Source organism: Mobula birostris, chromosome 14 (genome assembly GCF_030028105.1).
Source record: "Mobula birostris isolate sMobBir1 chromosome 14, sMobBir1.hap1, whole genome shotgun sequence".
NCBI classification, from domain to species: domain Eukaryota; kingdom Metazoa; phylum Chordata; class Chondrichthyes; order Myliobatiformes; family Myliobatidae; genus Mobula; species Mobula birostris.
The window spans coordinates 84,596,647-84,622,885 of NC_092383.1; the positions used below are offsets into that span (position 1 = coordinate 84,596,647).

General features: G+C 44.5%; 1 protein-coding gene across 2 annotated transcripts in view; it reads left to right on the forward strand.

Annotated features, from left to right (window-relative positions):
- The first annotated feature begins 13,491 nt into the window (after nt 1–13,491).
- ren (renin) overlaps nt 13,492–26,239 on the forward strand; it is a 70,534-nt gene continuing 57,786 nt past the window's right edge. For both annotated transcript variants that reach the window (XM_072278791.1, XM_072278790.1), the window contains exons 1-2: nt 13,492–13,579; nt 21,462–21,606. In XM_072278791.1, coding sequence (XP_072134892.1) covers nt 13,494–13,579; nt 21,462–21,606 — 231 coding nt within the window. In that variant the 5' untranslated portion in view covers nt 13,492–13,493. The remainder of the gene's footprint in view (nt 13,580–21,461; nt 21,607–26,239) is intronic.

Below are 26,239 nucleotides of genomic sequence, written 5' to 3' on the forward strand. Positions count from 1 at the left end.
GCATACTTTCTAAACCAGGCAGCATCCTGGTATATTTCCTCTGTACCCTTTCCAATGCTTCCACATCCTTCCTATAGTGAGGTGACCAGAACTGGACACAGTACTCCAAGTGTGGCCTAACCAGAGTTTTATAGAGCTGCATCATTATATCGCGACTCTTAAACTCTATCCCTCGACTTATGAAAGCTAACACCCCATAAGCTTTCTTAACTACACTATCTACCTGTGAGGCAACTTTCAGGGATCTGTGGACATGTACCCCGAGATCCCTCTGCTCCTCTACACTATCAAGTATCCTGCCATTTACTTTGTACTCTACCTTGGAGTTTGTCCTTCCAAAGTGTACCACCTCACACTTCTCCGGGTTAAACTCCATCTGCCACTTCTCAGCCCACTTCTGCATCCTATCAATGTCTCTCTGCAACCTTTGACAATCCTCTACACTATCTACAACACCACCAACCTTTGTGTTGTCTGCAAACTTGCCAACCCACCCTTCTACCCCCACATCCAGGTTGTTAATAAAAATCACGAAAAGTAGAGGTCCCAGAACCGATCCTTGTGGGACACCACTAGTCACAATCTTCCAATCTGAATGTACTCCCTCCACCACCACCCTCTGCCTTCTGCAGGCAAGCCACTTCTGAATCCACCTGGCCAAACTTCCCTGGATCCCATGCCTTCTAACTTTCGGAATAAGCCTGCCGTGTGGAACCTTGTCAAATGCCTTACTAAAATCCATATAGATCACATCCACTGCACTACCCTCATCTATATGCCTGGTCACCTCCTCAAAGAACTCTATTAGGCTTGTTAGACACGATCTGTCCTTCACAAAGCCATGCTGATTGTCCCTGATCTGACCATGATTCTCTAAATACCTATAGATCCTATCTCTAAGAATCTTTTCCAACAGCTTTCCCACCACAGACATAAGGCTCACTGGTCTATAATTACCCGGACTATCCCTATTACCTTTTTTGAACAAGGGAACAACATTCGCCTCCCTCCAATCCTCCAGTACCATTCCCGTGGACAACGAGGACATAAAGATCCTAGCCAGAGGCTCAGCAATCTCTTCCCTCGCCTCGTGGAGCAGCCTGGGGAATATTTCGTCAGGCCCCGGGGACTTATCTGTCCTAATGTATCTTAACAACTTCAACACCTCCTCTCTTTTAATATCAACATGCTCCAGAACATCAACCTCACTCATATTGTCCTCACCATCATCAAGTTCCCTCTCGTTGGTGAATACCGAAGAGAAGTATTCATTGAGGACCTCGCTCACTTCCACAGCCTCCAGGCACATCTTCCCACCTTTATCTCTAATCGGTCCTACCTTCACTCCTGTCATCCTTTTTTTCTTCACATAATTGAAGAATTCCTTGGAGTTTTCCTTTACCCTACTCACCAAGGTCTTCTCATGCCCCCTTCTTGCTCTTCTCAGCCCCTTCTTAAGCTCCTTTCTTGCTTCCCTATATTCCTCAATAGACCCATCTGATCATTGCTTCCTAAACCTCATGTATGCTGCCTTCTTCCACCTGACTAGATTTTCCACCTCACTTGTCACCCATGGTTCCTTCACCCTACCATTCTTTATCTTCCTCACTGGGACAAATTTATCCCTAACATCCCGCAAAAGATCTCTAAACATCGACCACATGCCCATAGTACATTTCCCTGCAAAAACATCATCCCAATTCACACCTGCAAGTTCTAGCCTTATAGCCTCATAATTTGCCCTTCCCCAATTAAAAATTTTCCTGTCCTCTCTGATTCTATCCTTTTCCATGATAATTATAAAGGCCAGGGAGCGGTGGTCACTGTCCCCCAGATGCTCACCCACTGTGAGATCTGTGACCTGACCCAGTTCATTACCTAGTACTAGATCTAGTATGGCATTCCCCCTGGTCGGCCTGTCCACATACTGTGACAGGAATCCGTCCTGGACACACTTAACAAACTCTGCTCCATCTAAACCCTTGGAACTAAGGTGCCAATCAAGATTAGGGAAGTTGAAGTCACCCATGATAACAACCCTGTTATTTTTGCACCTTTCCAAAATCTGCCTCCCAATCTGCTCCTCTGTATCTCTGCTGCTACCAGGGGGCCTATAGGATACCCCCAATAGAGTAACTGCTCCCTTCCTGTTCCTGACTTCCACCCATATTAACTCAAAAGAGGATCCTGCTACATTACCCACCCTTTTTGTAGCTGTTATAGTATCCCTGACCAGTAATGCCACCCCTCCTCCCCTTTTTCTGCCCTCTCTATCCCTTTTAAAGCACTGAAATACAGGAATATTGAGAATCCTTTCCTGCCCTGGTGCCAGCCAAGTCTCTGTAATGGCCACTACATCATAATTCCATGTATGTATCCAAGCTCTCAGTTCATCACCTTTGTTCCTGATGCTTCTTGCATTGAGGTATACACATTTCAGCCCTTCTACCTTACTGTCTTTACACCGTTTATTCTGCTTCTCTTTCCTCAAAGCCTCTCTGTATGTTAGATCTGGCTTTACTCCATGCACTTCTTTCACTGCTCTATCGCTCTGGGTCCCATCCCCCTCACAAATTAGTTTAAACCCTCCCGAACCATGCTAGCAAACCTACCTGCAAGGATATTGCTCCCCCTCGAGTTCAGGTGCAACCCATCCAATCTGTACAGGTCCCACCTTCCCCAGAAGAGATCCCAATGATCCAGAAATCTAAAACCCTGCTCCCTGCACCAACTCCTCAGCCACGCATTCAACTGCCATCTCCTCCAATTCTTACCATCTCTGTCACGTAGCACTGGCAGCAATCCTGAGAACGCCACCCTTGAGGTCCTGTTCTTCAGCCTTCTGTCTAGTTCCGGAAACTCACACTTCAGGACCTCATCCCTCTTCCTGCCTATGTCATTGGTCCCAACATGTATCACGGCTTCTGGTCGCTTTCCCTCTCGTACCAGGATGTCGTGCACCCGGTCAGAGACATCCCGGACCCTGGCACCCGGGAGGCAACAAACCATACGGGTGTCCTTCTCACGTCCACAAAATCTCCTGTCTGCTCCCCTGACTATAGAGTCTCCAATGACGACTGCTCTCCTCTTCTCCGTCCCACCCTTCTGCACCACAGGGTCAGACTCAGTGCCGGAGGCCCTGCCACCGTGGCTCACACCCGGTCGGTCGTCCCCGCCAATGGTATCCAGGACGGTAAACTTATTATTCAGGGGAATGGCTACAGGGGTGCTCTGTACTACCTGTCTGCTCACCTTCGCTTTCCCCCCTCTGACTGTCACTCAACGACCTGCTTCCGACAGCCTAGGTATGACTACCTCCCTGTAGCTCTCATCTATGAGTACAGGATTTTCAATGCTTCCTACTGTTTCACTGTAGTTTTAAGATGATGCAGAAGATAACTCTTTGTATTGCAGAACTGTTAGTCCCAGGCCATACCAATGCTGAAGTGGGGTTCAGTTTCATCAGGTGATTCAAGAATTTTGTTCACATGTCTGTCAAACTGAAACTTTGTATAGAGACTTAAGATTCATATTTCTTATTGGTGACAATGGTTTATGGGGAATACCCTGCTTAAATTCAGTTTTATAACTGTACATTTTTTTTGAAAGAAATGGAAAAAGGTAGAGGGGGAGGGGTAGAAATTACCAGAAGTTAGCGAAATCAATGTTCACGCCAGGACATAGATAGGACAAAGGGATCATTTCTGAAAAGGTGAAGCCAGGGTTGCCATGGTGAGAAGCTGCTGATAAAAGCCCTCTATTGATAGTTTTGAACATACCCAGCCAAATCTTTCTTACCCATGCACCTGTCTAAATGTCTTTTTGGTGTTTTTGCGGTACCTGCCTCAGCCGCTCGGGAAGGTGACATCCATCATTAAGGGCACCCCCCTGCCCCCACCTGGCCCATGCCTTCTTCTCATTGCTGCCATTAACAGGAGACACAGGATAAACACAAGAAAATCTGCAGATGCTGGAAATCCAAACCAACACACACAACATGCTGGAGGAAATCAGCTGGTCAGGCAGGACCTATGGAAATAAATGAATAGCCAACACTTCAGGCTGGAAAGGAAAGGGGAAGATGCCAGAATAAGAAGGTGGGGGAGGGGAAAGAGGCTAGCTGAAAAATGACAGGTAAAGCCAGGTGGGTAGGCAAGATAGAGGGCTGGAGAGGAAGGAATCTGTTAGGAGGGAAGAGGGGACTACAGGAGAAAAGGGAAGAGGAGGGAACCCGGGGGAAGTGATAGGCAGGTGAGAAGAGGTAAAAGGTCAGAGTGGGGAATAGATGAGGAGGGGAGTGGGGGGGAAATTTTTTGACTGGAAGGAGAAATCGATATTCATGCCATCAGGCTGGAGGCTACCCAGACATATAGAAGGCACAGGAGCATGAAGACTCACACCTCAAGGTCCAACAACAGACACTGCCATCAGAACCCTGAATTGATCTGTAAAGTTCTAATTCAACGGCAGACTATATTTCCCTCACCTTACACTGATATTATATTTGTTTTTGCATATTCGATTGTTTAGGTCATATATGATTTACATTAATACAAGTTTATATCATGATTGTGGTGTACTGTGCTGTTGCTGCAAAAAGCCAAATTTCATGTCATTGATACCCTGGGTATGGATGATTATGGCAAGTAACTTAAGCCTGAATAATTATGTTTAAAGTGAAATATTAAGATTATCACAAAACTCGGTAACTTATAAAAATTACTCAGTACTACTGTCGCATAACAACACATTTCATCACATATGCCAGTGACATTAAACCTGATTCTGATTCTGAAATGCATTTTCCTGCTTTTCTCAAGCTTAAGGTCAGTAGAAGTATTTCAGAACAGATTTGTAATTCTGCTGATGCTTGTGTTATTTTAGTGAGACTTCATACCATTTGAGTTAAAAACCTAGACAGTATTTAACCTTAACATTGCAAAGATGATCTTAATTATCTGGGTGTACAACACATTCATCTTTGTGGTGGCCTGCAATATTTCTAATGTTCTAATAGTAACTGCAGTTCAGAAAACTACTTTGACTGTTGATGACTTTGGAACCTCTCAAGTCCCTCTTTCCCTGGCTCTCTCCTGCTTCCACTATTTTTTGAGAAGTGGGCTCCTGGCCAATAACTCGCAAGGCATTCTTTGGCAAGGTAATAAGCGTGGAGCAGTAAAATTGGAAATAAGTCTGATCCCTGTATATTCACGTCCATCATTTTTGTTTTCCATACTGACAGTGAGAAGGGTCAGGAGAGCCAGCTGTGAGCTCATCTGGTTCTGGGGCTGACGTAAGGGGAACTATTCCCCCATCTGCTGGTTGTTGAAAGGCCTGCATTGTACGGCATCACCACCTTTTTTCAAGCCTGGCAAGATTCAGACTGAGATTCATTTATTTATTACATTCACACTGAAACGTTGTGAAATGCTTGTGTTAACAACCAACACAACCTAAGGATGCGCTGGGGGCAGCCCGCAAATGTTGTCATACATTCCGGTGCCAACTTAGCATGCCTACCATGTTCAACAGAACAATACAAGCAACAACAACAACAACAGAACAACAGCAACAAAGCAACAGCAAAACAAGCCCCTTCCTCTCGCTCACCCACGCACACATACAAACAGTCATCTAGCACCAGGACAGGCCGCCTCTGGGCCTTCAACCTTCAGTGGACTCGCAGACTATCAGACATGGGGCCTTTGGCTTCCCCAGTAGAATTACGACCCAGGGCTTCGGCCATTGGGCCTTGACTTCCAGGATTTGGATTGACCTTCGAGCTTCGATCTTTGGTAACGATCCCTGGACTCACTAATAACAGGACTCTGAACCCTAGGCCTCGAACTCTGGATCTGCTGACTCGGAAGAACTCACTGCCCTGTGCGGGGGTGGGGGGTGGGGGGAGTCCACCAACTCCTGATATTTACCTGTTTAAATAAAGTAATAAATTAGATCTGAGGCTTAGAAACATGGCTTTACCAAACATGGAAGTCCCAAATTAATGACAAGCTTAGAAGCCCAACAGTGAGGCTGCATCATTTAGTGGGCAATCTTCTCTCAGGTCCTCTGACAGTTCTAATTCTGCCTCAAAATCATTTTTTACTGCAATAATTTCCATGGCTCCAGTATGGAGATGTAGCAATTAGAGAGTCAAGCCTTATTAGTAATAAGACCATAAGATATTGGAGCAGAATTAGGTTATTTGGCCCATTGAGTCTAATCTGCCATTCAATCATGCTTGATCTGTTTTTTAACCCCTTTCTCCCACTTTCTCTCATAAACATTAACCCCTTTACCAAGCAAGAATCTTTCAATCTCTGAACCCATTGATTGGCCTCCACAAATGTCTGTGGCGATGAACTCCACACACTCACCACCCTTTGGTTAAAGAAGCTCCTCCTCATCTTAGTTTTAGAAGGATGTCCTTTTAATCTGAGGCTGTGCTGCCAGACCTTTATTTAACCTATTGCTGTTTCAATTTTTTAATGATGTTTAAGTCATGGAGTGATACCGCACAGAAACAGGTCCTTTGGCCCATCTCCTCCATGCTGACCAAGGCACCCACAAATGCTAGTTCCATTTGTCAGTGTGTCATGTTATTTAATCTATCCTGGACCTAACATATCGATGCAGATACAAAGAAAGCACAACAGCAGCTATATTTCATTAGGAGTTTAAGGAGATTTGGCATGTCACCAAGACCTACAGATGTACCGTGGAGGGCATTCTAACTGGCTGCATCACCATCCTTATTTATTGGGCAGTAGGAATTTTTAGGAAGCGAACATTTATTGTCTGCCCCTTAATTTTCTAGAGAAGGTGCAGGTGAGGTGCCTTCCTGAACCACTGCAGTCCATCTGATGAAGGTGCTGTTGGGAAGAGAGTTCCAGACAGAGATCTGGTTGTGGATGAGAATTGAAATCGGAGGGGAAGTTAAAGTTGAGTTTGCTGGCATATGTACAGGTGAAACGAAAAACTTACTTGCAGCAGCACCATATGCACATAGCATCATATGGGCAGCGTTCACAAAAAAAAATCTTAAATTAAATGCATACACAACTATGACAAGGAAGAACATAATTAGAACGAAGCTGAACAAGGTCCAATTGAGAACAAGTGACTAAAGTGGTTGTAGTCTTGCTAAACTGTAGTGGTTCAGATTTTGCGGATTGGTTCACGAGCAGAATGGTTGAAGGGAAGCAACAGTTCTTGAACCTGGTGACATGGGACTTCTGGCTGCTATACCTCCTGCCCAATGGTAGCTGAAAAAAGATGGCATGGTCCAGATTGTAAGGATCATAAATGATGCCCCCAGTGTCCAGGAACTTGTGATACATTAGAAAAATTTCAGAGGCTCTTAGATAGGCACATACATGAAAGAAAAATGGAAGATTATGGGTTATGTAAGAGGGAAGGGTTAGATTGATTGTGAAGGAGGTTAAAAGGTTGGCACAACATTGTGAAGGGCCCGTACTGTGCTGTATTGTTCTAAGTTCTGAATATGTTCCTTTGACAGCTGTCCAACAAGCACAGGCAGGAAGAAAGATGGATGTTGCCTTCTTAAGCAACATCTATCTGGTGGTGGTATTCTATGTAGCTGCTAACCTCATCCTCCCTCACTCCTCCTTGTGCTTTTGCAAGGTGTTGCTGGAGAAGCCTCGGTGAGCAGCTACTATGTGTTTTATAGATCTTACATACTGCGACCACGATATCCTGGTGGAAAGAGTTTGAAATTTTAAGGCATTGTTAGGTAGCTAGTTGATAAGCGAGGGGGTGTAATGTTACCACGGAGGGAAGAGAATGAGAAGTTGAGGTAACAAAACAGATCAGATTAAGTAGTAGAGCCAAGTTGAAGGCTTGAGTAAGACCTACCTCTGCCTTCAACTTGTATGTTCCTCTGAAGGAATTAATATTTTGGATGTCAGGTGGGATGCTAAGCATGGAGTCACCTTTTCCTGGATGGGAATGTGTTTCCTGAGTGTTGTTGGAGCTACACACATGCAGAGAAGTGAAAAATATTCAACCACACTTTTGTGTTGTGTAGATAGTGGAACAAAAAGAGGTGAATACCCTACTTCTGTGTCCGTGATTTAATATGGCTGGGCTAGCACAATTTCTAGAGAATGGCAATACTTTATACTTTATTGTCGCCAAACAATTGGTACTAGAACATACAATCATCACAGCGATATTTGATTCTGCGCTTCACACTCCCTGGATTACAAATATTAAATATTTAAAATAGTTAAAATTAGTAAATATTAAAATTTAAATTATAAATCATAAATAGAAAATAGAAAAATGGGAAGTAAGGTAGTGCAAAAAAACTGAGAGGCAGGTCTGGCTATTTGGAGGGTGCGGACCAGATCCGGGTCAGGATCCGTTCAGCAGTCTTACCACAGTTGGAAGGAAGCTGTTCCCAAATCTGGCCATACGAGTCTTCAAGCTCCTGAACCTTTTCCCGGAGGGAAGAGGGATGAAAAGTCTGTTGGCTGGATGGGTCATGTCCTTGATTATCCTGGCAGCACTGCTCCGACAGCGTGCGGTGTAAGGTGAGTCCACGGATGGAAGATTGGTTTGTGTGATGTGCTGCACCGTGTTCACGATCTTCTGCAGCTTCTTTCGGTCTTGGATAGGACAACTTCCATACCAGGTTGTGATGCACCCTAGAAGAATGCTTTCTACGGAGCATCTATAAAAATTAGTGAGGGTTTTAGGGGAAAGGCCAAATTTCTTTAGTTTTCTCAGGAAGTAAAAGCGCTGGTAGGCCTTCTTGGCAGTGAACTCTGCTTGGTTGGACCAAGTCAGGTCATTTGTGATATTGACCCCGAGGAACTTAAAGCTTTTGACCTTGGGTTGTTGAGAGCGGGGCACTCAATTATAGCAAAGCTATTATACAATCAAAGGTAGATGATCCGTCTCTCTCTTGTTGGAAGAAATCGTTATTTGACATACTCATAGTGGGAATGTTACATGCCTGAATGATGTCAAGCCTTTCTATGTATTTTGTCTACTGAAGAATTGCAAAAGGATTTGAAAATTATGTAGTCATCCATGAACTTCATGACCTTAAGATAGAAGAAGCAACTGAAGGTAGTTGGACTTGAGAAGCTTCTACAGTACCATTCTTGGTTGTCATGATTAACCTACAACCATAAGACCATAAGACATAGGAGCAGATTTAGGCATTTGACCCATCACATCTGCTCCACCATTCGATCATAGCTGATTTATTTTCCCTCTTAACCTCATTCTCATGCCTTCTTCTCATAATCTTTGACACCCTTACTTATCAAGAACCTATCAACCTCTGTGTTAAATATACCCAAATGCTTGGCGTCCATAGCTGTCCGTGGCAATAAATTCCACATATTCACAACCCTTGGGCTAAAGAAATTCCTCCTCGTATCTATTCTAAAATGACGTCCTTCTTTAGTGCAAGGCCACATCGTTTTTCCCATTCACTTCAGTCTTACCAAGCTCCTTGATCTGAGGTTCAAGGTTCAACTTTCAAGCCATGCTTATTATCAAAGTATGTATGCATGCTTTGTAAGTATGACTCTGAGATTCGTCTTCTCCAGATAGACATGAAACAAATAAAACATCTAACACCCCCGCAGAGAAAAAAATCAAATCTTGCAAACGACAGTAAGAACATCCACACCTACTCACGCAAAAAATACAACAACTTGCACAAAAAGGCAACAAGCACGTCCAACTCCACCCATGCAAAAAAAAAAACAAAAAGACATGCAAACAGCAACAAGAACTAACAGGCAAAAACATAGAACATAAAAACATAAAACTGAAAGACTCCAACTTGAACTAAAGCCACAGCTTAGTCAAATTCTGCCTTAAAGTTAAACACCTTTAGGTTTGGATCAAGGTTATTAAGACATCTGGAATTGGGTGTTTCTGGGGAAAATGGGCAACAGTGAGCATCTTATTGAAGTGTAAATACTTCATGATTTTGCTGTCCACCCAACTTCCATCACTTGACTGAGAGTGGACATTTTGGTGTTAATTAGCAGATTGGATTTGTCCAACTTTATTTAGAACAGAAATTCTCAGGCAGTTTTCCACAATGTTGGGAAGAAACCAGATCTGTACTATCCTGGAACTGCTTGTTTAAAGGTATTTAGTTCTGCAGCATAAGTCTTCTCTGACCCTATTGCCTTTGCTGTGTTCGGTTTTGCCAGTATTACTTCAAGTTTAATAGTTTAAAATGCTTTTGAATTACAATGATAGTTCTGCTAAATGTCAGAGACACAGGAAACTGCAGGTGCTGTCATTTGGAGCAAGAAATAAATGCTGGGGGATCTCCATGGGTCAAGCACCATCTTGTGGAAGAAAATGGACACTCAACGTTTACGGTCGAGAACCTTCATCTGGACTGAAAGACAGAGGGGAGATGTTGTTGATCTGAAATGTCAGCTGTCCATTTCACTCCACAGATGCTGCCTGACCTGCTGAGTTCCCCCACACTCTGTTTTAGCTCTGTTAATGCCTCCCTCTCTATTATTTGTCCCTCAGACAGAATAACAACGGAATTGTTTGTCCATTACTACTTCACTCTTGTGACAGCTTGCTATGTGTAGTGTGAACTGTGCAAAGTGCTGCTGTGTTTCCTGAGATGATACCCACACTCCAAAGTATTTTGTTGATGAGGTGTTGTACCATGCCCTGCTGTGATGAGAGATGCATTCGGAGATCAACTCAACCCTTTCTTTACTCCCTTCCTGTTACCAGTTCCTGCTCTGTTACTGCTCCTTCACCGTGAATCCCTGATCCTAGTCACCAAGTGCAGCCCTCCCTTCTCCATTCTTGGCCCCTGATCCTCATCCTTCAACCTTTGACCCTGAAGCCTCTGGCCCCTCTCTGTAACTCCCTGTGTCGACGATTCCCCAGCCTCTTAGTAAAAACCTCCAAACCTGCCCTTCCAATTGTATTAATTTTCTAAATTTCAGACCCTCATTGTAAACTCCACCTGTTTCTCACTCTGCTTTTCTTCTTCCCACCCATACGAGGCATGATTGATAAGTTCATGGCCTAAGGTAGAAGGAGTCAATTTTAGCAAACCGAGCACATTTATTTTTCAACACAGTCCTCTCCTACATTTACACACTTCGTCCAGTGGTCGTGGAGCATACGGATCTTGGACCTCCAAACAGTGCCCACAGCAGGGGTGATTGATAAGTTCGTGGCCTAAGGTAGGAGATGAATTCTACAGCTCTCATTACACGCACGTTATGAATTATACAACTCTCGTTACATGCACATGCAGTTCAACTCTTTGATTGATTATGCAGAAGGTTTCAGGTTAATAGCTCATCAGTTAATAACTCATCATGGGTGATTGATAAGTTCGTGGCCTAAGGTAGAAGGAGATGAGTTATTAACTTCAAACTTTCTGCATAATCACTCAAAGAGTTAAACTGCATGTGCATGTAACGAGAACTGTACATCTCCCAGTGGCCACACATTTTAATTCCATGTCCCATTCTCATTCTGATATGTCTATTCACAGCATCCTCTACTGTAAAGATGAAGCCACACTCAAGTTGGAGGAACAACACTTTATATTCCGTCTGGGTATCCTCCAACCTGATGGCATGAACATTGACTTCTCAAACTTAAACTAATGCCCCACCTCCCTCTCGTACCCCATCCGTTATTTATTTATATACACACACATTCTTTTTCTCTCTCTCCTTTTTCTCCATCTGTCCCTCTCACTACACCCCTTGCCCATCCTCTGGGTTTTCCTCTCCTCTCCCTTTTCTTTCTCCCTAGGCCTCCTGTCCCATGATCCTCTCGTATCCCTTTTGCCAATTAACCGTCCAGCTCCTGGCTCCATCCCTCCCCCTCTTGTCTTCTCCTATCATTTTGGATCCCCCCTCCCCCTCCCACTTTCAAATCTCTTACTAGCTCTTCTTTCAGTTAGTCCTGACGAAGGGTCTCGGCCTGAAACATCGACTGTACCTCTTCCTAGTGATGCTGCCTAGCCTGCTGCGTTCACCAGCAACTTTGATGTGTGTTGTTTGAACTTCCAGCATCTGCAGATTTCCTCGTGTTTGCTGTATAACTCAACTCCTTTTACCTTAGGCCACAAACTTATCAATCACCCTTGCTGTGGGCACTTTCTGGAGGTCCAAGATCCGTATGCTCCATGGCCGCTGGACTAAGTGTGTAAATGTAGGAGGGGACTGTGTTGAAAAATAAATGTGCTAGGTTTTCTAAAATTGACTCCCTCTACCTTAGGCCACGAACTTATCAATCGCCCCTCATAGAACATACAAGAGTACCGCACAGTTCAGGCGCTCCAACCCAAATGTTATGTCAACCAAATAAGCCCTTCCCTCCCACAAAGCTCTCCTTTTTTTCTCATCCATGGGCCTATCTAAGTTCTACTGTATCTGCCTTCACCACCATCCCTGGCAGGGCATTCCCCACACTCACCACTCTCTGTGTAAACGAAAATCTAACCCTGACATTCCTCCTCTACTTTCCTCCAATCACCTTAACATTATGACCCCTGATAGTAGCTATTTCCACCTTGGGGATAAAGTCTTTGGCTGTCCACATGATCTGTCCCTCTTATAATCTTTTACATCTGTATCCAATCATCCCTTGTTCTCCTTCACTCCAAAGAGAAAAGGCCTAGCTTGTTCAACCTGTCCTCAAAAGATTTGCTCTCTCATCCTGGCAGCATCCTGGTGAATCTCTTCTGCGCCCTCTCTAAAGCTTCCTCATCCTTCCAGTAATGAGGTGATCAGGACTGAACGCAATACTCCAAAGTGTGGTGAACTTGCATGAAGTAAGCTGGTAAACCTAGTTTGGAAGTCCTGATGCAGGGTTTTGACCCAAAACACCGACTGTTTCTTCCACCCTGCAGATGCTGCTCGACCCACTGAATTCTTCCAGCAGGCTGTTCTTGCTCCAGAATCCAGCACCCGCAGTCCGTTGTGTCTCTAATCTGGTAAGCTTTCTGTTTTTAACAAATCTCTTTAATGCAAGTCTATATCATATTACAGCCCTACTGGATTTGTTGGAGAGTGTTTAAATTAGATGCAGTTTGAGTGGAATAAACAGGGAAAGGCTTTTGGGATCAGTCTCAGTAATATGGAACAGATATAATCAATCTCACATGACCACTTGGCCCTTTCCTTGTTCCCAGAAGGGCCCTAATCAACCTCGGTACATTAATTTTAAATAGATCCCCTTGTTAAAAAATTGTGACCCGACATTTAAAGGTAGCTTAAACTTCAGCAGATAACTCGCAATATTTAGTGTCCTTTGCCATTCAGTTCAGTTGCTTTACACACAGTATTCATGACTGTCCTCTGAAGTCCAAATTGACAGGGGCAGGGCAGCAAGCAGCAGGGATGAGCGAGAGCCAATTGGAAGATGGATGGTGAAACTGCAGGCATAGGCGAGGGATTATAAAAGTAGCCAGACCCAGAGGGAAGTTTGCAAAGTGGAACAAGGAGATGGCAGCTTGCAGTGTGAACTTTGCAATGAAGTCGCTGTTGGTTCTCTGTGGCCTTTACATGTCGGTAACATTTGCGTTGATAAGGTAGGAGGCTGTGCCGATGACCATGACTGACAGTTCTAGCTTATTGGTGACATTAAGTAAGACAGTTCAACACAGCAGTTAATATTGTTCCAGCTATTTAATAAGTCAGTATTTTGTTTATCACTGTGAATGTACTGAACAGATTCTGTGTGTATACAGAATCAGAAAACTTAAAGAAGGGATGTTTAGTGAAAACTTTCAAAAAGTTAATGAAGTTTCTGGGAACTGGTTGAAGGGTGAATAAGTCAGGGGAGTTAGGAATCCAAGTTCTCCTGCATCTCCTTCAGTCCAGGATTAGAGCTGATCCCTGGACATAGCCTGGTGCCTCTGTATGTTCCACAATGGGCAGCCCATGCATCTATTGAGCTGATGTGTGCGGGGTTGGTGAGGATGCCAATTTCTGTCTTTAATGAGGGATTGATACTTTAATTAGTAACACCTCCTCACTAACTGGATGAGTGACCTCTCTCAGAACCACCGGACTCTTGTTTCCCACTCCCACCAACCTGTGGCTGAAAAAAATCATGAGACAGTCAAGACCTACGCACACCCATTCGGATGCGTGGGAGAACTTGAAGTGGCTTTCTTTGCTGTTGGTTATTTTTGGAAGACTATGTAAAGCTGGGAGCTGTAAGCATTATTTTTGTTTATAACGGTTCTCTTCGCCATCCAGCTGATGATACTGCTCTTTATTGATCCATGCCATCCCTGGAGTCCTCTGTCAGACAAGGAGTGCATCAAGGCTAACGTTAATGATGTGTGAAGCCTCAGTGCCCTATCTTCAAGCATAAATGCTGTTTGACTGTACAGTCCTTCACAGTCAAAGCAATTCGCAGCACTAGTTCAATTTCTGAAAACGTAATCTGACAATTGCATCCTCAAACAGCAACGATAGTATGCAGCGATTTGTGTTGACATGTATACTTGGTGGCCACTTTATTAGGTGCCTCTTTGACCTGATAAAGTGGCCACTGAGTGCATGTTCATCGTCTTCTGCTGCTGTAGCCCATCAATGTCAAGGTTCAGAGTGCTGTGCATTCAGAAATACTCTTCTGCACACGTAGTTATTTGAGTTCCTGTCAGCTTGAACCAGTCTGGCCACTCTCCTCTGACCCCTCTCACTAACAAGGCAATATTGCCCACAGAGCTGCCACTCACTGGATGTTTTCTTTTTGCACCATTCTCTGAAAACTCTGAGACACTCAAATCACCCCATCTGACACCATCAATCATTCCATGGTCAAAGTCACTTAGATCACTATTCTTCCCCATTCTGATGTTTGTTCAGAACAACAACTGAACCTCCTGACCACGTCTGCATGCTTTTGTGCATTGAGTTGACTGGCTGATTAGATATTTGCAATAACAAGCCGGTGTACAGGTGTACCTAATAAAGTGGCCACTCAGGTTCATTGTCATAGGCCTACGTACACCAGGTAATAACGCCATGAAGATTAGCTCTTGGAAGCAGCAGCACAATACACTACACACATGAAACATTAAAATAACATAGATAGTACATAACTTACACGTGTGTAACAAAAACTATGAATTAAACATAACAACTCTAGGGGGAGCTGAGAGAGAGGGACAAAGAATTGTAGCCCAAGGTAGTGTTACGGTTTCTCAAGTCATTTCAAGAACCTGATGGCAGCTGTGTTGAACCTTGAGGTGAGGATCTTCAGGCTCCTGTACCCCATGCCTGGCGGCAGCACTGAATAAAGGGCTGATAGGGTCACCTTCCTGAGATACTGCATCTAGACAATGTCTTCGATGGTGGGGAGGGCGGTACCAATTTTGGAACTGGCTGAATCCACCAGTCTCTGTAGCCTCTTGCGGGGCTGTGCATTTCCATATGTGCCTTAGGGTGCCTTATAAGGGTGTGCCCAAAAATAAATATTTGCCAGCGGTCCCAGGAGATGTTGAGAACTGCACCTTACCTTCCATCTGGGCACGTTTCATTTTTTCAGACTACTGAATGACCCAACTTTAAGGTAACCTGCTCTTTCTTTCTGAAAGCTGGTAGCCAATTATCAGCTTATAGAATGGGATTGAGAGGGAACTGGATCAGCCATGAGGAAATGGCGGGGCAGACACAATAGGCCGAATGGCCTAATTTTGCTCCTATCTCTATTTGAACACACGGGACCAAAGAGCAGTATGACTTTCTTGGTGCTGGTCTGTTCTAATGAAATTGACTGCCCTACAGCTGGTACCTTATGAGTGACAACCTCTAGAATAATCCGACTCTTTATAATCCACAGATATTCATTAACCAGCTCATCATATTAGCATTTAAATTGATCTTGGTGTCTTTACAATCTGAATCGCATAGCTTAACGTATAACCCTTAGATGTTCATTAACTGCCAAAGCATATTTGCATTTAAAATGGCTTTGAATTAATGTAACTAACATATAAATATATCCCTCAGGGTAATAATATATTGAAAATAATAAATGACTCTGCATTTTGCATTCGTTGTGGACAAGTAATATTGCTGACTAATTATTACTCTCATCTAACTGGACAATCCAACCCCTGATGCACTAATCTGTACCTCCCTGATGTACTAACACACCCCATATTATTCCTGGGCATTTCTGATCTTTGAACAATTCCTGTGAATGTTTTAAACCTTTTCAAATGCATTGCATGTTTTCTTCATGTTTATTTGGATACTCGGTCTGTAATTGGCGTCGTTGCTGTAATGTTATTCCATCTTCAGATCAATGAGCAACATTTGGGGATCAACCAAGTACAGAGTCCACACCAGGGTGAATCTGTACCCCCAGAGCTGTGTTCTGTCCACTCTCTTGTACGGGTCAGAATGCTGGCACAAGACAGAGATCGACTTGGTCAAGCTGTCATCATTCCACACCATGAGCTTCTTGGCTGTATTTTCTGGCCAAGAAAGATCTCCAACCACACCCTACTCCTTCAGCGTCACTAAGCGGACACAGTCGCAATTGTCGTGAGGAAACATTGGAGATGGATTGGTTACGTGATGAGTAGAGAGCCCAACTCCATCATCGTTGGATCCCTGAAGGGCGGAGGAAACGCGGGAGACTAAAGACAACTTGGCGCCGTGCATAGAGGCAGAAATGAGGACCCTGAACCACACCTGGGGCACTATAGAGAAGATGGCTAAGGAGAGACAAAGATGGAGGACTTCCATTGTTGCCCTAAATACCAACAGTGTAACAGGCATTTGATGATGATGATATTTTAGTTCAGGGCATTTAGAGTTCGGGGTTCAATTCCTGTGCCATCTGTAAGGAATTTGTATGTTCTCCCCGTGACTGCTTGTGTTTCCTCCGGGCGCTCCAGTTTCCTCCCACAGTCCAAAGACGTACCAGTTAATAGGTTAATTGGTCATTGTTAATTGTCCTGTGATTAGGCTGGGTTAAATAGGTGGGGCACTGCAGCTTGGTGGGCTGGTAGGGCCTGTTCTGTGCTGTATCTCTAAGTAAATAAAGTTAAGAACTAGTCTTAATAATAAAAGTAAGAAGAATCTCTGCTAATGTTTTAAAACACTTGTTTTGTGTTTAAAACACTTGCTAAATGTTTTACATGCTTTCTTCATGTTTATTTGAGTAATTATTCTATGAATCAGTTAAAAATGGAAGGATCACTTATCATTTTACCCATCTTGTTTCTTCGCTCCCAGTATCATTATTTTACAGTCAAGCCTCTGTGTAAGTTGGAGTTACTTTCATATCCAGAGCAACACACACAAAATGCTGGAGGAACTCAGCAGGTCAGGCAGCCTCTGTGGAGGGGAATGGACAGTCGACATTTCGGAGGGATTTTCTTAATCAGGACTGGAAAGGAAGTGGGGAGAAGTCAGAATAAGAAGGTGGGGGAGGGGAAGGCGTACAAGCTGGCAGGTGAGGTGAAGTCAGGTGAGGGGAAGGTAGGTGGGTGCGGCTGGGGTTGGGGTTGACGTTCAAAGCTGGGAGGTAATAGGTGGAAAATGGCAGAAGAAGAAGGAATCTGATAGGAGAGTGGGCTATGGGGGAAACAGATTTAGGAGGGGCACAAGGGGAGGTGACAGGCAAGTGAGCCGGATGGGGAATGGAAAATGAGAGAAGGGAGCTGGAGGGAGAGGAATTACCAAAAGTTAGAGAAATCAGTGTTCATGCCACCAGGTCAAAGGCTACCCAGACGGAATAGGAGGTTTTGCTGCTCCACTCTGAGAGTGGTCTCAGCATGACAATTGGAAAGGCAATGGGGAGTGGAATTAAAATGGATGATCTCTGGGAAATTCTGCCTGTTGTGGACAGAGCAGTATGCTTTTCTGTTGTCTATCACAGGGCCTGGGTATGGAAATAAAGTGGTTATAGTACTGCAATTATTGATCAGAGACATGAGATCAAATCCCACCAGGAAAGCTGAGAATTTAAATACAATTTTCAGGGGAAAAAAGTCTAAAAATTAAGCAAGCTATATTGAATGTGAAAACTGCCGAATGTTATAAAAACGCTTAAGGTTAACTTTAATTGATGGTGTCCAATCCTGCCTAATTGTGACTCTGGACCCAGCAATGGAGAGAGGGGGAAGACAATCTCAAGATGGGTTTAAGCATTGTTGGCAGTCCTGCCAGGATTGTGGATTAGTGAGGAATTTGGCAGCTGGGTAACATGGAGGACAGTGTCCAGAATTTCAGCAAAGACACCTTTCCACCCGGTGAATGTACAACTGGAGAGAGTGGTGGATACAGGGTCACTGACAGCATTTAAGAGGTGTGTAGACAATTACTTGAATCACCCAGGCAGAGAAGGCTGTGGGCCAAGTGCTGTGAGATGGGATTAAAGTGGATGGGTACCCACCGGTCAGCACGGAGGTAATGGGACAAATCCTGCATGGCTCCATAAAACCTGGCACCTGAGTGTTAGAAAAGGTCAAACAGTCCTGTGCAAAAGTCTTAGGCACCTATATATAGCAAGTGTGCCTGAGACCTTTGCACAGGACTGTATTAGTCAACAGGGAGCGGAGAGCGAGTTTGTAAATCTGGCGGGAGCAAAGGATGTTGGGAATGGCGCGGATGGAGCGCCGCCGGAGTGGTGTGGGACAGGTGGCAGAGAAGAAATGCCAGGAATGGGGGAGGCACGGGTGCAGACACACCCAGCCCTGAGACACCAGGCAGGGTCATTTAATTCTAAACAATTGGCTTATTAATCATTACAGAATGTCTCTGTGGTGCTTCCTGCTCCCTCCACTCTCCCTTCCCCTTTCCCCAACCATGATTCCCCTCTCCCTGCCCCCTTCCCACTCTCAGTCCACAATGGAGATGCAGATCAGAATCAGATTTATCATCACTCACATATGTAATGAAATTTGTTTTTTTTTTTGTGGCAGCAGTAGAGAAAAATAAATAAAATTAATCCAGTACTGTGCAAAAGTCTTAGATGTTTAGGGCAGCAATGAAGGTACGCCATCTCTGGCCGTGTTCAAGGCTTCCATCGTTGTGCCAATTGCTTCCTCTTTGTTTTCGCTACTGTCAGTCATGCAAAGTCCCAAGTGGAGACTCAGGAATACCATCACACTCAGATGTAGAAGGATTCTTCATTGCTGTTTGGGTAACAGTTTTGTTTTACTAGTCAGGGTTGTTAGCCCTGAGCTGAACCCCCGAACCTGGAGGACTGGTGACCACTCAGTCTGGCCTCCATGACCTGTCTGGCACAGGTGACCCTACCAAGAGCCAAAGCATAAAACCCTGACTCCAGTCAACATAGCTGTCCAGGTCACTGAGGTACACAAGCCTCCAAGCCCTACAACAAGGGTGGGGCCCTCTTGGAGGATATATCAAATATATTATTTATATATTTCCATATGATATGAAGGTAGGCCATTTGACCCTTCAGGTCATGTTGGCTCACGTCACAATCAATTCTCACATCCATGTAGTCAGTTTCCCCCATATTCCCATTTACTCTACCCCTACCCACACTGAGAGGTGATTTACAGATGCCAATTAACCTGCCAGCTTACCCATCTTTGGCATGTATAAGGAAATGCGAGCCCATTGGTCGCAGGGAGAACATGCGAACTCCACATGGACAGTGCTGGGGGTCATACTGTGTGTAGTCGCTGGAGATGGGAGGCAAGCACTTTAATTCTTAGAGGTGACAACGTTTCACCCATCAGATTGTCCATGGAGGACATCCATCTAGAGCGGGGGTTCCCAACCTTTTTATGCCACGGACCAATATCATTAAGCTGTGGGAACCCCTGATCTATGGGAAATTGGAACTGCCAGCGTAAGGAGCAGACTTTGTTGGTCGAGTCATTTGGGGTAGGTTGTGGCACTGTTAACCTTGCTGTAAATGGGGCTCTTTGAACTCTGTATTCCACAGGAATTACAAAAGGGATGAGAAGAACATACCATATTGTGGATTCCTCATAAACTTGTGCGTGTCCATTAATCTACTGCCTGTACCCTTGCACACAAAAAGACCCCTTCACCTTCTGCAGTGGTGAATCAGAATCCGGTTTATTATCACTGACAGAAATCAAGAAATTTGCTGTTTTGTGGCAGCAACACAGTGCACGACATTAAATTATTACATGTTACAATGATAAATAAAGAGTGTGGAAGACAAATAATGAGGTCATGTTCACAGACCATTCAGAAATCTGATGGCAGAGGGGAGGAAGCTGTTCTTAAAATGTTGAGTGTGGGTCTTCAGGCTCCTGTCCCTCCTCCCTGATGGAGGTAAGGCAAATGAGGCTTGTCCCAGATGGCGAGGGTCTTTAATGATGGAGGTAAAGCAAACGGGACTTGGCCCAGATGGTGAGGGTCTTTAATGGATGCCAGTTTCTTGAGGCTCTGCCCTTTGAAGATATTCTCACGCTCACTGAACTCAGCTGGTTCGTGGACCAAAGTTTCATATTGTTAAAATCATCAATTTCACTTTGAACTCCCTCCATTACTGCACAAAACAAATAAACTTAAATCTTCACCTATAAACTTCTCCCATCACCTTCTACCTTGTACTCCTTCCTCTGGCCCATCTTCTTATTCTGCCTTCTTCCCCTTTCCTTTCCAGTCCCGATGAAGGCTCTTGGCCCGAAATGTCAACTCTTTATTCCTTTCCGTAGACCCTGCCTGACCTGCTGAGAGCTCCTCCACCATTTTGTGCCTGTTAGACTTGAACCTTGAAATTGGGTTGCTGCATCCACCAGCTCTGAGATCTCCCTGCTCCTCTAATTGTGTCTTTGTCAGCATCCTTGTTTCCTTTCATTCATCCTGCACCTGGATCTTCAGCTGTCATAGCCCTTAAAGGGTGAAAATCCCTCCTTAAACCCTGAAGCCTCTCCAACACTAAGACCTTTTTTAAGTCACTCCCTAACAACCCTGTTGACCAAGCATTTTGCTGGTCCTGTCACACAGTTTCCGTTATACTCTGATAACAAAATATTAAAGAGATCAGCTTAACTTGTCACCTGTGCGTCGAAACATACGATGAAAAGTGCCATTTGCGCCAATGACCTGCACAGTCCGAGGATGCGCTGGCGGCAGCCCGCAAGTGTCACAGTGCTTCTGACAACAACATAGAATACCCACAACTTACTAACCCGAAACTTAACTTGTACCTCTTTAGAATACGGGAGGAAACCAGGGCTCCCAGTGGAAACTAGCAGTGGAGAACGTAGAAACTCCATAAAGACATCAGCAGCAACTGAATCCCGATTTCTGGCACTGTAAAGCATTGTGATAACCGTAACATTACTGAGTCGCCTGGTATAAAGAGCCCTGTAGTGGTTCGCTACATTAAAAATGCGACATAAATACAAGGTGCTGCAGCTGTCAGACTGTTTCCCTTGACTGCAGGTTTATCTTGCTGTTCATTCCTCTGAAGCCTACTTCTTCCCACAGGATTCCTCTCCATAAAATGCCATCTATCCGGCAATCACTGCGCCAGCTGGGACTGAAACCATCTGCCATCTTGAGGGAAGCCAATAAGACCTTTGAACGTATTCAGAATGGCACAGCGCCAACGATCCTCACCAACTATATGGATGTAAGTACAGTCCTGCTTAAACCCTGTCCCTAAGATCTTGTTGATTTACCTGCTCCATCACTGTCAAGGCCATCATTTCATAATGGTGAAGGTCCTGATGAAGAGCCTCAGCCCAAAATGTTGACGGTTTATTCCTCTCCACAGATAATGCCTGACCTACTAGTTCCTCCAGCATTTTGTGTGTGTTCCTCAGCATTTATTGCCCACCGTCAACTGCCCATGAACCTTAGATTGTCTGTGATTGTCTGTGCATGTGTATGTGTGTGCATACTGAAGATCCAATTGTGGAGTTATTATTGACAATAAATAAGGTCTTTTGGTCCCTTGCTAGCTCCTAGTAGAGTAGTTTCATCAGTACCATCTCATGCTCCTTCTCCATAATCTTCTAAACTAGGGGTTCCTTGGTTAATAAGAGCATATGAACATAGGAAATGGGAGCAGGAGTAGGACATCTGGCCCGTTGAACTTACTCCACCATTCAACAAGATCATGGCTGATCTAACCATGGACTCATCTCCACCTACCTGCCGTTTCCCCATAACCCTTAATTTCCGTACAATGCAAAAAATCCGTCTAACCTTGTCTTAGAAATATTTACTGAGGTATCCTCCACTACTACATTGGGCAGAGAATTCCACAGATTCACCACTCTCTGGGAAAAGCAATTCCTCCTCATCTCCACCCTAAATCTAGCCACCTCCCCCCACTGAGTCTTGAGGCAATGTCCCCTCATTCTAGTCTCAGCTACATGAAAACATCTTTCCAGCCTCTATCTTATCTATCTTTTCATATTTTTATATGTTTCTATGAGGTCTCCATAATGGTAGGCGTTCATGCCATTAAAAAGAGGTTGGAAAGCCCTGCTCTAAAGTATTGTCTCTCAAGGGTTCATCCAATTCCCATTTATTGACCACTGATTGAAAATTACAATTATTCTCTGATTAAACACTGCTTCTTCTTCACCACTACCCCAACCCCATAAAGAGCCCATTATTTTATAAGATCCTTTAACTGACAGGGCTCCTGATCACTCAATCTACCTCATCATAGTCCTTGGACTTTATTGTCTACCTGCACTTCACTTTCCCTGCAACTGTAACATGATATGCTGCAATTTTGTTGTTGGTTTTCCTTTCATACTACCTTGATGTATTTGTGTGTGGAATGATCTCTCTGGATGACATGCAGGCTTTTCACTATGTCTCTCTACATGGGCGACATGGTAGTGTAATATTATTACAGCACCAGAGAGTAGGGTTCAATTCCACCTGTCAGTAAGATTAGATTAGATTAGATTCAACTTTATTGTCATTGTGCCAAGTGCAGATAAAAAGCCAATGAAATGCTGTTAGCATCTGACCAGAAAGGCAAAGAATAGTGTTATTTACAAAATAACCGTGAATAAAAAATGCTACAGCACACAAATATAAAAGTACTGAGACAGTACAATACGGATGCAATACTGCTTAGCGTTGTGATGTGAGGTTCAGCAGCGTCACAGCCTCAGGGAAGAAGCTCTTCCTGTGCCTGCTGGTGCGGGAGCGGAGGCTCCTGTAGTGCCTACCAGATGGGAGGAGAGTAAAAAGTCCATGGTTAGGGTGAGATGCATCCTCGATAATGCTTTTCGCCCTGCCCAGGCAGCGTTTATGGTAGATGTTCTCAATGGTGGGCAATTGGGTGCTGATAATCCGCTGGGCAGTTTTCACCACACGCTGGAGTGCTTTGCGGTTCAATATGGGACAATTGCCATACCACACTGAGATGTAGTTGGTGAGTATGCTCTCAATGGTACAGCGGTAAAAGTCCGTCAGTAGCCTGGGACAGAGGTGAGCTTTCTTGACACTCCACAGGAAATAAAGGTGCTGTTGCGCCTTTTCGATCAGGATGGAGGAGTTCGGGGACCAGGTGAGATCCTCGGAAATATGGACACCAAGGAACTTGAAGCTTGATACACGCTCCACTACAGCTCCGTTGATGTAGATGGGGACGTGAGTGTGGCTCCTAGCATGCCTGAAGTCCACAATGATCTCCTTGGTCTTCTGGGTATTAAGGGCCAGATTGCTGTCAACACACCACACGACTAGGTGCTGGACCTTGTCCCTGTAGGCCATCTCGTCATCCCTGATCAGGCCATAAACCATGGTGTCGTCTGCGAACTTGATTATGGAGTTAGAATCATGTATAGGAACGCAGTCATAGGTGAAAAGGGAGTACAGAAGAGGGCTCAGCACACAGCCTCGAGGCATGTGTTCAGAGTGAGAGTGGAGGAGGAGAGGTTGTCTAACTTAACTGATTGGGGTCTGTTAGTCAGAAAGTCCAAAGTCCAATTGCAGAGGGATGAGCTGATACCAAGCTGGCGAAGTTTGGCGATCAGCTTGGAGGGGATCACAGTATTGAATGCTGAACTAAAGTCATCGAACAGCATTTTGACGTAAGAGTTGGGGCAGTCCAGGTGGGTCAGGGCAGAGTGAAGTGCTGTGGAGATGGCATCCTCTGTTGACCTGTTGGTGTGATAGGCAAATTGATGGGGGTCCAGGGTAGTGGGCAGACAGGATTTCAGATGTGATAGAACCAGTCTCTCAAAGCACTTTGCAATGATGGGGGTGAGTGCAACTGGACGGAAGTCATTCAGGCCTGTGGCAGTGGAATGCTTCGGCACTGGCACAATCTTGAAGCTTGTTGGGACAACTGCCTGGGCCAGGGACAGATTAAAAATGTCTGTGAAGACCCCAGCCAACTGCCCTGCCCAGACTCTGACGAAGGTGGTTGTATATTCTGCCTGTGACTGCAGTGTTTCCTCAAGGTGCTCCAGTCTCCTCCCATGTCACAAATACCTACTGGTTAGTAGGTTAATTGGTGACATGGGTGTAATTGAGTACCATGGGCTCATTGGTGAAAATGTAACTGAACCCTGGTTCTTAAGTGATCTGGTAACGGGAACAGCCCCTTTCACATGTTGGAATCGGTTGTTTTTTATGCTTTTAATAAAGCATTGGTTGAATTAATGATTTTTAGCAATTGTTTTATTACATATTCTTTGCCTACATTTTTCACAGTACATGGTGTTTGTCTCCACCTACTGGTGGCAAAGCAGTATAACCGCTACAGAATGGTTTACAATATCACCTTTTCATTTTTCAGTGGCTAAGTGTTAGCACATTGCACACTTGCTGTGACTGTGCATCTTTTAACTGGCTCTTTGCTTATCTCAGGAATGCGGCCCTATCTCAGTATAGAAGTGTCAATCTCTGCAAAAACTGCCATCTAGTCTTTGTCTTTGCCTTAGATCTTTTCTTTTGTTTCATATCCTCTGTATCTGTTCTTTGTTTAAGCATTAAAATAAGCCATCATGACGCAAGAATTTTTCTCTCATTCTTGGACTCCTAAAAGAATCTGTGGATCGGAAAATCAATAGATCCCACTCGCATTTACACGAGATGGAGTGTGACTTGGAGGGGTAGCTATATCTAGTGCTATTTCGTTGTACGATATTTTTCATTGTTGGGAGATGCTGTCAGAGCAGCCTGAGAGAGTAATTACATAGAAACATAGAAACATAGAAAATAGGTGCAGGAGTAGGCCATTCGGCCCTTCGAGCCTGCAGCGCCATTTATGATGATCATGGCCGATCATCCAACTCAGAACACCGCCCCAGCCTTCCCTCCATACCCCCTGACCCCCGTAGCCACAAGGGCCATATCTAACTCCCTCTTAAATATAGCCAATGAACTGGCCTCAACTGTTTCCTGTGGCAGAGAATTCCACAGATTCACCACTCTCTGTGTGAAGAAGTTTTTCCTAATCTCGGTCCTAAAAGGCTTCCCCTCTATCCTCAAACTGTGACCCCTCGTTCTGGACTTCCCCAACATCGGGAACAATCTTCCTGCATCTAGCCTGTCCAATCCCTTTAGGATCTTATACGTTTCAATCAGATCCCCCCTCAATCTTCTAAATTCCAACGAGTACAAGCCCAGTTCATCCAGTCTTCCTTCATATGAAAGTCCTGTCATCCCAGGAATCAATCTGGTGAACCTTCTCTGTACTCCCTCTATGGCAAGGATGTCTTTCCTCAGATTAGGGGACCAAAACTGCACACAATACTTCAGGTGTGGTCTCACCAAGGCCTTGTACAACTGCAGTAGTACCTCCCTCCTCCTGTACTCAAATCCTCTCGCTATAAATGCCAGCATACCATTCGCCTTTTTCACCGCCTGCTGTACCTGCATGCCCACTTTCAATGACTGGTGTATAATGACACCCAGGTCTTGTTGCACCTCCCCTTTTCCTAATCGGCCACCATTCAGATAATAATCTGTTTTCCTATTTTTGCCACCAAAGTGGATAACTTCACATTTATCCACATTAAATTGCATCTGCCATGAATTTGCCCACCACCCAACCTATCCAAGTCACTCTGCATCCTCTTAGCATCCTCCTCACAGCTAACACTGCCACCCAGCTTCGTGTCATCCGCAAACTTGGAGATGCTGCATTTAATTCCCTCATCCAAGTCATTAATATATATTGTAAACAACTGGGGTCCCAGCACTGAGCCTTGCGGTACCCCACTAGTCACCGCCTGCCATTCTGAAAAGGTCCCGTTTATTCCCACTCTTTGCTTCCTGTCTGCTAA